We start from the raw sequence: 14,687 nt of genomic DNA, 5'->3' as shown, positions 1-14,687 counted from the left end.
TGTCTAACCCTTCAAGTTCTTGTGGATTTCAGCGTCTTCTTGAAGGCAGGGAACACATCATGTCCTGTACGAGCCATGCAAAGAAATGTGCCGGGTCAGCATGCACTTAAAATCTGCAGATGCATGTCCAGTAGTGAGAATATCATAGTACAAAATAAAACAGTAAACTACTTTGGGTAAGTTTTCTGACCAGAACAGGCATGTGGAAAGCATGTCAGCTGGAGATGACTTTTTGGCCATTGAGTCATTTGAGCTCCAAATACAAGAAGAAACAAGTGATTCTCAAAGTTGCTTTTCTTCTTGCATATATTTTACACCATGTCCTCCTAGGCCTCTGTACCTGGGAAGGCCACTGTTGTTTTGCTCATTTGACCTGCCCCCAAACCACATAAGAAAGCAACATAAATACAAAAAGCTTTGGTTTCCCTGACATGGTAAACAGTACTCAGGCTTTTGGATCACTATCCCCAACAGCAAATTTTAATGATCATAAAGTTGATACCTGCTCAGTCCTCAGCAACAGATGGTTTTATGTTTGAAATGTAAAGGGGCATTTTTTGTTTTAATTTTATCCCCGGCGCCACCACGGCATATTCTGATGGTCAGTGAAATTCTTTTTGCAAAGTGCCCTAGGGGCTGCGGGCTGAGGGGCGTGACAGCGCTTTGTCACTGAGTTGTCATGGCTGTGTTACTATCAGAACACACAGGTTCTCTGCACACTAGGACTACCAAGAAAAGGAGTTTTGGGGCTGTTTGTAACTTCACATTTTGGAGAGTAAAAGTTTCTTTTCATGGTCTTAAGTAACCCTTGGGGCAATTCTGAGTCAGTCCAGCTGCTCCTCAGAAGCTGGCCATGGCTGGAGGAGCAGAAACTGGGAGCTGAGAAGCAGGCCAGCCTCGTCTGGGGAAGAACAATGCCTCTGCAGTCAGACACAATGGCCGCCTCTCATTTTCCACCAACTCTTACAATAAGATGGAAAGGACCATGGAGCTGCCTCACAGGGCCCCCTGAGCCTAGAGACAGAACATTAGCTCTGCAGCTACAGATATGCAAATCTGCTGTGAGAGCTGCAATAGCCTAGGAAAGCCCCGTGGGTGGGGACAGATGAAGCAACACTGTTCTGCTGGGGCTATTTTCCATCCTTGTAGGAACCATAGGTTCCAGATTTTGTCATCTCGATTTCTACAAGCTGGCACTGGCTTTTAGGGCCATCCAGACACAAGGCAGAAGAAAGGGGAATATTCATTATCCAGAAATCCTCAGTCATGTGCAGAAATATTTAGACTGTCAGTTGCATAGATCATATCATTAACTCAGCATGGATATAAAGCCTGCTTGTTAACTGCTTTTTTTTTTAACTTGAACATCTTTCCGGCATTCTTCAATCATCACTTCTGTAATGCAGCATGAGATTCTAGAACCTTCTATTTGTTCTTCAGATTACACCATCAGTTGTTCATTGAAAGACCTTGTAGCTTGATCTATTTTAGGTTTTTGTTTGTTTAAGATCCTAGACCTGAATTAACATGGACGGTGGGTTTATCCTTAGACAGATGGCCCACAGCTAGCCACCACTTCCACTGGAGAAGTCCAAATTCTAGTTCTGGCCACCACACTTGTGTACTACTTGGCCTTAGGCAACTGGCCCCACCTCACCTGGTAAAGGGGTGGTAGCAACAAGACTGGCCCAGCTTACCAGGGTGTAGTGTGGATTAACTCACCAATGCCTCTTAAACACAAACGCTGAATTCTAAAACTTTGAGCTTCCCGACTCGGAACATGGTGAAACACATTAAACAGGATGAGTTTTCCAAACTGTCATGCGTACTCCCCAAAACTATTAAATTTACAGCCTGCTTAGGTTTCAGTCATCCAGCCTACATCCAAGTTGAAGTCTCTTCAACCAAGGCTGACAATTACGAGGTTTTGGGTTGCAAACCACTGCAGTACCTGGCTCCTGTCACAGAAGAGAATCAGGTTTCTCTCATTTCTAATCTTGAAATCGAGCTTTCAGATCAAAATGCAGAGGCGGGGAAAGGACAATGGAGGAAGCCACCTGAAGTATAAGGTGATTCCTAAGCAGTATTTTGACTTAGTGCTTTTATTTATTATACATTACACATCTTCTAGGCTGTCCTTTAGCTACAGCTCCAAATTTATCATGACATTTGTCTTGGAGCCCAGGAAAGACCTCATGAGAAGGGAAGGCTCACAGCAGGATCCTACTGTGGAGAGGCACCAGCACACTTAAATAGCATGCCTGCAACATCTGGAAATGGAATTCTGCCATCTTTGTTCAAGTGAAGATAATTTCAACCTGCTTAGGAGCAAAACAAATTTTAAGAGTAAATCATTCTGCTGGACACGGTGGCTCCTGCCTGTAATCCCAGCACTTTGGGAGGCTGAGGAAGGCAGATCACTTGAGGTCAGGAGTTTGAGACCAGTCTGACCAAGATGGTGAAACCACATCTCTATTAAACATACAAAAATTAGCTGGGCATGGTGGTGGATGCCTGTAGTCCCAGCTATTCGGGAGGCTGAGGCAGGAGAATCTTGAACCTGGGAGGATGCAGTCAACCAAGATTGCGCCACTACATTCTAGCCTGGGTGACAGAGCGAGACTCCATCTCAAAAAAAAAAAAAAAAGAAAAGAAAAAAAAAGAGTAAATCATTCTGAAGGTAAAGATATTAGATACAGGAATATCTAAGACTTTGTCACTACCTTATTATTTAATTTCATTTAAATTACATAGTACATATCTGATTAAGAAGATCCAAATTAAAATTCAACTCTGGGCCAGGCGCGGTGGCTCATGCCTATAATCCCAGCACTTTGGGAGGCCGAGGCGGGTGGATCACAAGGTCAAGAGATTGAGACCATACTGGTCAACATGATGAAAACCCGTCTCTACTAAAAATACAAAAAAATTAGCTGGGCATGGTGGTGCACGTCTGTAGTCCCAGCTACTTGGGAGGCTGAGGCAGGAGAACTGCCTGAACCCAGGAGGTGGAGGTTGCAGTGAGCTGAGATCCCGCCATTGCACTACAGCCTGGGTAACAAGAGCGAAACTCCATCTCAAAAAAAAAAAAAAAAAAAAAAAGAGGGAAAAAAATTCAACTCTGCATCTATGGATCCAAAAGAAGGCTTATACCAATAGACCTATTGGGAGAGTGGTGCTATGTTGCACTGCATAAAATAACCTAAATAGCCCAAAATACGTAGAAAACGATCATCCTAACCCTTACCAGAAAATCTCCAAATTCTATCAAAAATCTCAATGATGAAATGTTTAGTCTTACATTAGGTAAAATATTTCAGAAGGTAATTTATTCATCTATTTTGTCAAATGTAGCTTACTTTACTATGTGTGTAAAACTGCGATAAATCCTACCTGTGCTTAAGAAAACATGAAATTGCTCATTAGAGAGCCAAGTTGAATGAATAAGATGTATTCTAACTTTTCAGTGCTTGTTAGTGGAAGTCATTTACATTGTTTCACTTCCTAATTTAAATTTACTGATGGCCCTAGAGACACAGAGATGTTTGCTGTAACACACATTGCTTCAACAATGCTCATACACTCACCTCCTCAACCTGTCAGAAGTAATTTCTAAAAACTCTTCCAACTGACAATTAACAAATAATTTTCACTGAACTAAAAAGAAAATTTTATAACAGGACACGATGGAAAGATTTCCCAGTATCTTCTTTTAACACGAATCACAAGATTATTTTTAAAAAATAGCATGGTGAACATTCTTTATCTGTTGGTTTTTAGTAGTTGTCCTGAAGAATACAAATTATTCACTGAAAAGTTCATTCAAATTGCAGAGTGCACCTCTTCGAGACAAATCCCATGCCCATCCCCGGCTTTCCTTCTCCATTACTGCCCACCACCTTGACCCAAGGCTGCTACTGCCTTCCAGCTGGAATCCCTGACTCCCCTTCACAAGGGAGACATTTTGCACGCAGACATAATGATCTTTTAAAAACATGAAAATGACAAATTTTCTGCATAAAGCCTTCAGAAGACTTTCCATAGCACTTAGGATGAAACCCAAATCCTCCACCAGAGCCTCCAGGCCCTATGTAATCGGACCCATGCTTCCCAATTTTTCAAGGCAAATGGCCTCTCCACTCCTTATTCCAAGCTCATTCCCAGTTCAAGGTCTTTGTATTTGTCTTTCCTTTTGTCTGGACCATTCTCCAATCAGATGTTAGTCTGCCTATGTCTTCTCATCACTCAGGTGTGAGCTAAGTTGTCTCCTCCATAGAGAGCTCTTTCCTGACCATCCTATCACCTTATTTAAGAGTCTTCCAGCTAGGCACAGTGGCTCACGCCTGTAAGCACAGCACTTTGGGAGGCAAGGCAGGTGGATCACCTGAGGTCAGGAGCTCAAGACCAGTCTGACCAACATGGTAAAACCCCATCTCTACTAAAAATACAAAATTAGCCGGGCACGGTGGTGCATGCCTGTAATTCCAGTTACTCAGCAGGCTGAGGCAGGAGAATCACTTGAACTCAGGAGGCGGAAGTTGCAGTGAACCAAGATCATGCCATTGCACTCCAGCCTGGGCAACACGAGTGAAACTCCATCTCGAAAAAAAAAGTCTTTCTTGCTCTGCAAACATTTTATTTGTAATCTATTATCCATCTCTTCATACTAGAATGTAAGCTGCATGAGAGCAGGCGACTAGTCTGTTTGCTTTCATTTCCATGTTCCCAGCACTGCATCTAGCACACAGCACCCAATGTTGTTGATGAATGTTAATTACACTAGCACAGTGGTTATGAGCCTGGGCTTTGGAGTTAGATCAATCAGCGTTCAAATACCAGGTTGGCCATTTATTATCTCTGCAACTTATTTGAACAAATTCTTTTTAAAGACTTGATTTCTTTATAAAATAGAAACACTTGTGGGGCAAAATAAATCCAGATTTAAATGAGGTAGGTGGGATTCATTTCCTCAGCCAGAGATAAGGCTGTAATTCAAGATTTTCTCTTAATTCCCAACCTCAAACTTAAGATGTCATGAAGGAGAAAAACAGCAAACTTTCATTCTTATGTAATAATTTTCTTTCAGAGACCTAAAAGTACGGTGTTTTAGGAGCACATACATAGGCTTCTGCGGTCAGACTGCGTAAGTTCAAGCCCGCTCCTGTGCTTACTGCTGGGGATGATGCCCACTCCCGGGCCTCAGCCTCCTAAAGAAAGAACAGCACTTCCATCAGGCAGCAACCCCAGGGGAACCTTTGGCATCTCAGTGCTTTCTCAATGGTAGGCACACGATCCCCCCTTAGTATCTGATTGAATTGAAAATACTTTTTGCTTAGGTAGATTCAAGATCTACTACCAAGAATTAATTTCACTAGAAGAAAAAAGTGCATTTTCCAATATGAAAAATGTGAACGACATTAAAGCCACGAGAAAAGATGAATACTGGATGGTGCACCTAACAAGCCAGTGACCCCATCAACTCAGGGGTCCTCTGGCCACGAGCAACTGATGGCTTTGAAGATCATCATTGCTCTTACAATTTTATCCTAACACTGTCACATTATATTGTCTATTTGCAGGGGCTCACAGGAAAATTTCTAATACTACAAAGAACTTTATAAAAAGACCCTTTAATGACTCAATTTATTAAGCAAATTCTCCCCGCTAGTCTTTGTTACTTAAATACTTAAATTCCCTATACTTTACAAAGACCTAGTTTTACTTTTCCGTGTTCAAATACTTTGCTTTCAAAAAATATTCTCTCCAAGGCACTTTCCTCCAAAATGCACAGCCCATCCACTTTCAGCAGACAATGGCGATGATGATAAATAAAAGCAATCACAGCGTCTGTAAGGTGGAGGGTTCAGGTTGTTCCTTTCCAGAATCAAGGGGCATATTTTCATCTTGGGGCATAAGAGAACTGAATCTCATTGTCTGGGGGGAATTTAGACCACCTGTCTGACAGCACACTGGCTGGGGTGGACTGTGTGTGGACGTCCTGAGGGGAGGGTGTGGAGAAAGGCAACATAAACGAAGAAACACCCTTGTCCACATCCTGTCCTCTGCTTTTTAACTGGATGAAAATATGACTTTGTATTGGTTCAGGTGACATAAAAAGGTAAAAACAGATCTCAAATTATATTTTACTTTAAATATCAAAAGTCAAAAAGGGGTCACAAATCAGTAGCTCCTGAGACCATGTGCGCGTGCGTGCTTAAGTGGGTCTGTTTCAATTCCACATGGGTTTTTCCACACACTGGTTTCTGGCATCGAGCGCTGGTCTGCAGGACACCAGAGTGCCTTTGTGTCCCTTGCTGACACTACTGCATTGTGTTTTTCTACCCATTAACCAAGGATAAATGACCTAGATATTGTGCCTATTAAAGCCTCATTTTTCTTTTGCCCTTTTGTTCTTCAGTGTACCACATTATCACATACTGCACACATTTCTAAGTATTCTCAGTCTCAGATGCCCTTTTGAGGGAGTAATAGGAGCTTTTTGTGTGCATTTCTGTTGAGATATCTGGAGTGGAATTATGTGAGAGTAATTCAAGGTTTTCCTTCCTGTCTAGTCTTGGAGACAGTTTAGTGTATTACTAAAAGCTAATCTAGTATAAGAGGATATATCAAGAAACCGTACAAAAGCCAGAATGCTGTATTTGCATCTATTGCGAATACAAAAAATAGAGTGAACACCAGTTTCCCTACATACTACATTCTATAATTACATCTCTGCATATCATGGGTCACTTTTATTAAAAGCATCATTACTACAGTTGGCAGCAATTTACATTTTATCTTACATGATAGCAGTTTTCAAAGAAAAAAATAAAAGGACATCACAACAAAGAAAAACAATACATTTACAAAGTCATGTCTGTAAACTTCAAGGCTAGTTTAGAGCTGAGGTAATGCTGTTTAGCTTTGTGGCTAAAGTAACAAAGTCCTTTAATTTAAAAAAGGTACCTGATTCTCTCTTCTCTCACTCTTTATTTATTCATCTATTTATTTTGTTTATACCAGTGCATTACAAGACCACGAGACAATGGAACTGCAGTTCTGTCTGGCAAGAACCCTCCCAGTAGGTTAATTTTCCAAAGGGACCCTTCACATTCAACAGCTGCCTTATTATTGCTGCGCCTCGGGACAGAGGCGTTCACACTAGCGTGGAGATTGTCAGAGTGTATGGATGTGTGTGTATGTGCGAGTGTGGGAACCCCCATACAGTCAAAAAAGGGAAACAAATGAGCAAGTATGATATGTATGGTAAATTTCATCTTGACCTTCACAGCAAAAAAATTAAAAATTAAAATTAAAAAAATTAAATATATAACTTCATACTTCCTTTGAGCAGCACTTCCTTCCATCAGTGCCCCTCAGTTACAAATTGCTCTTTATTATAATACCAATGGTACCAAGAGAAAAAAAGAAAAGCAGAGCATTATGTAAGTTTCCTTAAAAAGACATGATCACCTCTCAAATTTCATCTCTCCTAGGGATAATAAATAATGCACTGCACAATACTTAATGACCAAGATACCTTTTGACACACCTGTATAACATGACTTGGACTTTTTTTTTTTTTGCTACACTATGTTACAGAACAGCTTATAAAACTAGGTATGAACATTAACTGTGAGTGTAAACAGTAGGACTACCACTTGTCAAAAGTTTTAAACACTTGAACTGGAACTGGTACTGGTTATTCATCATTTTCATTGTTTTCTATTTCGTCCCCCCCGTCAAGCGAGTCTAGCTCTTCACCCTGTGCTATTTCGTCTTCTAAGAGGGAGGACTCTGCAGTCTTATCCAGGCTCTCCTCGGCATCGCTGCCTTCAAGGGTCTCCCCATCTTTAAAGGGTCTTCCCTCGGCCTTGTCAGCAGCCTTTTCTTCGCTGGAGCCCACGGCATTCTGAAGTCCTGCCAATGCTGGGAACCCAGGCAGCGTCAATCCCCCCAGTCCTGGAGGTAGAAACATGGATGGGTAGAAGAGGCCCGGGGCCATGGTGGACAGGAGGAAAGGGTTGAAGGCTAGCGGGTTTGAGGGCAATCCGGCCGGGGCAGTAGCAGCACCAACAGATCCATTTGCAGAGTCAGCAGCCGAAACAGCATCTGTGCTTTTCTCAGAGTCTTTGTTCTCGTCTTCATTCTCATTTCCTTTCTCCTCTCCTTTTGAAGTGCTGTCTTCCGGTTCTCCTTGACTAGAAGCAGTAGTGGTGTTTCCAGTAGCAGCTGACAGAGGGTTATTCAACAGCCCGCCCAAGCCAAACATGTTGGGCAGGCCCGCCATTCCTGGCAGCATCAGGGGCAGCACAGCAGCAGGGTTCTTCGCGTCGCCTCCGGCGGTGGCAGCTGTTGCCAGTCCTGGAGGGAAGCCCATGAGGCCTGCCAGCTGGAGCGACTGGAGATTCTGGAGATTCTGAAGGCTCGTCAGGTCCATTCCAGCAAACAGGCTGTTCACCAGCAGAGGGTTGATCCCTGACGTGGAGGCCACAGCGGCCGCAGCTGCCCTGGCGATCTCACTTTTGGGCCTTCTTCCTCTTCTGCTTGCTCCTTCTCCCCGCACCACAGGCCCAGTGAGAAGGCGGTCAAACATCGACTCGGGAACAAAACCCTGGAGGAGAGGGGGAGGCAAACAATGGTTATAAGGGCTGCCGAAGGCAACTTGATCTCAATGTGAGCCTCTGTGGTGAACCTGCCAGTCCAAATGGAAATACCTAAGCAGTTCTTCTCTTCTAACAGCTCAATGATAAAACTTATGAAGCAAAACTTCTGATTTTATTATTACATTAGCTTGAACTGCAGAAAAATTGTTCAAGGGCTACTCATCAGTGAGGTAAATGTCAGGTTAGCTGCATCCATAATTAACTCAATAAATAATACATCAGAAAATACCTGATGGGGTACAAAAACCGAGTTAGACAGGATGAATAAGATCTAATGTTTGATAACACGACAGGGTGACTACACAGTCAACAATAATTTATTGTATATTTAAAAATAACTAAAAGAGTATAATTGCATTGTTTGTAATACAAAGGGTAAATGCTTGAGGTGAGGCACATCTCATTTACCTAAAGTGATTATTATGTACCATGTGCCTGTACCAAAATATCTCATGTACCCTATAAATATATACACCTACTATGTACCCATCACACATTTTTATAAGTACATAATGTAAAATTCTATCAAATCATCACTTGGGAGCCAGGTGCCATGGCTCATGCTTGTAATCCCAGCACTTTGGGAGGCTAAAAGGAGGATTGCTTGAGCCCAGGAGTCTGAGACCAGCCCTGGGCAATATAGCAAGACCCTATCTCTACAAAAAATAAAAAAAAAATTCCAGGTTTGGTGGCATATGCCTGTCATCCCAGCTATCTGGTTAATCAGGAGGCTGAAGTGGGAGGATTGCTTGAGCCCAGGAGTTCAAGGCTGCAGTGAGCTATGATCTCACCGCTGTATTCCAGCTTGGGTGACAGAGCAAGACCTTGTCTCTTAAAAAAACACCACCACCATGCTGTACACCTTGAATATATATTTTATTCATCAATTAATTTTTGTCAATTAAATATCTGTCAATTAAAAAAATTTTTGGTTGGGCATCAGTGGCTCACACTTGTAATTTCAGCACTTTGGGAGGTCAGGGTGGGCAGACTGCTTGAGCTGAGTTTGAGACCAGCCTGGACAACATGGTGAAATCCCTTCTCTACAAAAAATACAAAAACTAGCCAGGCCTGGTGAGGTGTGCCTGTATTCCCAGTTGCTCGGGAGGCTGAGGTGGGAGGATTGCTTGGGCCTGGGAGGTTGAGGTTGTAGTGAGCTGTGATTTTGTCACTGCACTCCAGCCTGGGTGACAGAAAAAGACCCTCCCTCAAAGAAAAAAATGTATGGGAGAAAAATTATAAAATAGTGTAACATAATATAAACCCAGAATGTTTTTTTTTCCCTCTATAATATGGTTATTTTGAATATTTCAAATATATGTAAGAGACAAAGCATTTTTAAAATATGGAAAATGCAATTATGTTTTAGTATCTACCCTAGAAAAATGAAAACTTATGTTCACACCAAAACCTGTATACAATTGCTTATAGCAGCTCTATTCCTAGCTTCAAAAATCAGGAAATAACGCAGATGTCCTTCAGTGTGTGAGGGCTAAGCACAAATGTCACATCTATGCAATGGAGAGAGCCACTCAGCAACGGAAAGCAGTGGACTGTGACACATGCGACCACCATATGATGAGTGAAAGAAATCGCTTCAACACTTATGTCCCTCATGCTTCCATTTTAAGACATTCTCAAAAAGACAGGGATGGAGAACAGGTCAGCGGTAACCAGGGGCTGGGGTCGGAGAAAGGACAGTGTGAGGGAACTCGGTGAGTGAGGGAGCCCTATTCTGACTACAGTGTCGGTTCACAAACTCACACATGTGTTAAGATGGATAGAATGTTACACCCAAAGCAAAGTTATTTTTTAAAAGCTAATAATAACAAATCTTTTAGGCAAAACTGTTGTATTTTTTATTCTTTTTTTTTTTTTAATCAGAAATCACAGTTAATCTTAATGATCTCAACCACCATACATTCCATTCCACAGATGAGCTGTTAAGTAGGCTTACCTGGGGCGATCCCCCATGGAGAAGGCTACCTCCAAGACTGTGAATGTGTGCTATACAAAAACCTTTTAAATTGGAGCTGACGAATGAATTCACTTTGGATTAACGATGCACTGATGTAAGAAATCATGATGTATTAATGACGTATGAAACGATGTACGAAAACCATGTATTACGTCAATTCTTTTTTAAGCTAAGAATAAGTTGCTACTGAATAATTAATGGGCAACAGAAGATAAGACAGACTCAGGAAAACAGCTTTGTAGAGCTACCTTTCCTGACAGAAATGCAGTTTGTACTTACAGACTGCTTAACTATATCAGTCCAGTCTGGAGCAACTGCAAATTCGGGATTTTCTTCCAGCCACCTGGGTAGATCCTTCATTGGAGGCGCCATAGCTCCACCCATCTGGGTAGAGGCATTTGACAAATGATTAAAAATACAGTCTTCCCTCCATTCTCCGTTAATCTACTCCCTTCCCCTTCTATAATACACACACACGCACACACATGCACACACGCACACGCATGCACACACGCACACACATGCACACACGCATGCATGCATTTGGGCAGACAGGATTCTTTTCCTTTATAGAAGAGGGCAGGATAAAATACTTCTTTCTGGGCTAAGAAATCGCACAGTGATCAACTCCGTCTCCCAGCATTTACCTTCTTCCCATTCCGCTTATTGACAACAGGCACCCTTTCCTCTCCTGTCAAAGTGTTTATATCCAATTTATTAGGGTTTCGACATCTATGTCGTTTCTGTTTCGGTTTCTGAAATGAGGAAAATAGCACATCTGCATTCTTCTGCAAAAAAAAAAGCATATTTAGTAAAACTGGTATGCAGAACTTATTCTCTACATAAATGCCAAAGAGAACTGTCAGACCATCTTCATTATTATGGGAATTTCAATTATAATTTTAATTATTAATATTAGAAACTATATTTTTCTCTTTGAAAGAAAAAACTCCTTTTTGACTCCTGTCCATTAGGGAACACATAAGTGAGAATTTGCTTTTCCTTCTGTGTATCAATAATCTCACTTAAAGCTTTTCTTCAAAGGTTTAAAGAAGTCATGGTACTTTTAAAGGAGGCTTTCTGTAGTACTTTTCCTAATTTCTAGTTAGTGGCTTAAATAAACACAGAGATGATACCACGTTGACAACATGAGACTGTCGGTGATGAGAACTAACCCACAAACAGACAGATCTTGTGGTGAGTGGGGGTACATTCTGAGCAGCAAGAACTCTAGGCTGAACCCAACAAAATAAAATGTAAAATCCTACATTTAAGTTTTAAAAAATCAATCACATAAATATAGAAAGCAAAAGCCTTGCATTGCTGCCTAGCAAACAGTTTGTGTGACAAACCATGTGGAGATATAAATTATCTAATGTTTAATATAAGGCACAAGCATCAGTTGCTGTAAAAGCAACTAATAAAATCTTGGGCTGCATTAACTGGTCAAATCTCTGGAAGTAATGGCTTCATAGCACTCTGGGATGGCTGGGCCTTGTCTGGAGACTAGAGAAAGTGCATTTAAGAGTGTTACCCCCATACTAAGACTGCCTGGAAACGACGCCATAGAAAGAATAACTGAAGAAATCATGTGTTCGATGGGAGAAGGAAACAGTAAGGAAATGCGTAACACAGATCTTCAAATGACCATAAGGCTGCCTTCAGTAAGACCTCAGGCTAGTTTCTCTAATGCGGAAGATCCAACAACAGAGACCTGAGAAATATTTGAGACCCGGAAACTTTCAAGGACAAGGCAGAGGGACCAGCTGCCAGAGATTTCTGTGTCATAAGGGAATGAAGTAGACCAGCCTGCAAGATTCCTTCCAACTGTAAACTCTGCAATACTCACTGGTACATAAGTTGGCATATCAACAGTGTATGTAGGGTGCAGCTTCAGCCATTCAACTAAATCCTTATTTTTAGGAGCATCTTCCCCCACCAGCCTAGTCCCATCTTCGAGACTGATAACAGGGATCCGCGTGTCTGGGTCCAGCTGTCCGGGAGAAGGAATGTTTCTTGTTGGTGGGGTCTCTATATCTTCTTCAAAAGCTTTGGTCACCTCAGCATCCTCCTGCAGAAAGTTAACAATGGTATGAATTCTTACGTGAAGAGAGAAATTCTGACAATGTCCTATTTCAAGAAAATATCATAGCATAATGGATCTTTGATTAAAAAAAAAAAAGAAAAGAAAATAGTTACTAGAAAAAATGTCAGTTTGGAAACAGCTATTAAAAGTTAGAAGATGAGGCTGGGTGCAGTGGCTCATGCCTGCAGTCCCAGCACTTTGGGAGGCTGAGGTGGGCAAATCACCTGAGCTCAGGAGTTGGAGACCAGTCTCGTTTACATGGTGAAACCCCATCTCTACAAAAATTAGCCAGGCATGATGGTGCTTGCCTGTAATCCCAGCTACTTGGGAGGCTGAAGCAGGAAAATCACTTGAACTCAGGAGGTGGAGGTTGCAGTGAGCCAAGATCATGACACTACACTACACTCCAGCCTAAGCGACAGAGTAAGACTTCGTATCAATTAAAAAAATCAGAAGAAACTTTTCTATCATTCTTCACACTGTAGAACTAGTAATTAGGTAAAAAATTTACAGTCCACTAAGGTTCCATGCTTTGAAATCCTAAGCCAGCCCCTGGGAATACAACACGGGGGGTGCGGTCTGAGCTGATATGCATGAAAGGCAGCCTCTCAGTCTCTCCTGGGGATCCTCGGATAATGACATAAAAGATAATTTATACTAAAGGAATTTCTAAAAGCCAGTTTGTATGTAACTTACTGGCAGTCTGTGCACAACGTAATTTTGTCGGTAGTGGGACATTTCGTCTCAGGTGTGTGTGGCACCATCAGAACAACACACTGAAGTCTACACTCTACCATCGTCCAGCCACTCGTCCTTAAACTGTGATTTCAACCTCCAGACACCCATTTCCTTCCCCACAACTTTACCATGGCCCAGGCCTTCGTCACTTCCGACCCAGCTTATTGCAATATTCCTAAATGGTCTCCCTGATTCTAACCCCATCTAATCTTCAATCCAACCTCCACACCACTACACAGGAGACCGTTTTCTAAAATGAGCTGTTTTCTAAATTGCATCCCTATTGCCTCCAGGACAAATTAAGTTCTTCCGCATAGCATCAAGGCCCTCCATGATTGGCATCCTGCCTTCTCTCCAAGCTCATCTCTGCTAAAGCTCACTTCCTCACCAAATTCCTCAGTTCATCAAACCCAAGAGGCTCTTCCCTCTTACACATGTTCTCTGCCAACCCTTTTTAAATGACCAACTCCTACATGTGATCTTCAAAACTTAACTGAAGTAGAGCCATGCATAGGGAAACTTCATTTGTTTCTCCCCATATCCTCTTCCCTCCACTCCTAGGCTTCCTTTGGGCTCACAAAGTATGTCAGGCATGCCTTGGTCATGGCACTTAGGTACAACCAGGACACATTATTATTTACCTGTCAGCCCATCCTAAACACTGTGTACTCCAGGACTTTATTTTTTAACTCTCAGGGTCAGCAGAGGGAAGAAGGCCAGCTTGTCCAATGTTGCTGAATGCGCTCTTACTTTTTCATGGTGGCACAGTTAGAGTGCTGACATAATACTAGATTCTAGCATCTGTCCTCTTCCATCCCGGGAACACTGCTGGCCTTTACATCTCTTTTCTACTCTGTTTATTTACAGATCAATCAGTGCTTTCCCAGTATTTTATGTACATGCATTATGGTGGTGTCACTCTTGACACCACCAAATGAGGAATCCCTATATTTCAAAATGTGACAGTTAAAAAAAAAAGCTTTTAAAATACATTCTCTAACTTCAATTAGGAATTCTTTGAGGCTTTCTAAATATGACTTCAGAAAAAGAAAAATATCAACAAATTCTTAACAGCTTAAAATAGTGAAACGAATAAAGTCAGCTTCAAATTTAAAACGGGATGTGTACTCGCAATAGGAAAAAAGCGCAGGGGTTGCATTATTAATTCCTAACACCTGGTCTATAGACAAACCTGCGTCATGATCCAAATATTGAACAG

The 14,687-nt window shown here is 41.8% G+C and overlaps 1 protein-coding gene across 11 annotated transcripts in view; it reads right to left on the bottom strand.

The window, feature by feature from the left end:
* Positions 1-6,733: 6,733 nt before the first annotated feature.
* CHD7 (chromodomain helicase DNA binding protein 7) overlaps positions 6,734-14,687 on the bottom strand; it is a 180,291-nt gene continuing 172,337 nt past the window's right edge. For 3 of the 11 annotated variants that reach the window (XM_054246609.2, XM_017965361.4, XM_054246605.2), the window contains exons 34-37: positions 12,494-12,715; positions 11,292-11,432; positions 10,924-11,028; positions 6,734-8,614 (exon numbers count right to left, since the gene is read on the bottom strand). In XM_054246609.2, the coding sequence (XP_054102584.1) occupies positions 7,703-8,614; positions 10,924-11,028; positions 11,292-11,432; positions 12,494-12,715 (1,380 nt within the window). In that variant the 3' untranslated portion in view covers positions 6,734-7,702. The remainder of the gene's footprint in view (positions 8,615-10,923; positions 11,029-11,291; positions 11,433-12,493; positions 12,716-14,687) is intronic. The other 8 variants (XM_078352513.1, XM_054246607.2, XM_078352510.1 and 5 more) reach the window with 4 other exon arrangements.

Source organism: Callithrix jacchus, chromosome 16 (genome assembly GCF_049354715.1).
Source record: "Callithrix jacchus isolate 240 chromosome 16, calJac240_pri, whole genome shotgun sequence".
In the NCBI taxonomy this organism is placed as follows: domain Eukaryota; kingdom Metazoa; phylum Chordata; class Mammalia; order Primates; family Cebidae; genus Callithrix; species Callithrix jacchus.
Note: the sequence above shows the minus strand (reverse complement) of the source record. Positions and strands in the feature narration are given on the sequence as shown.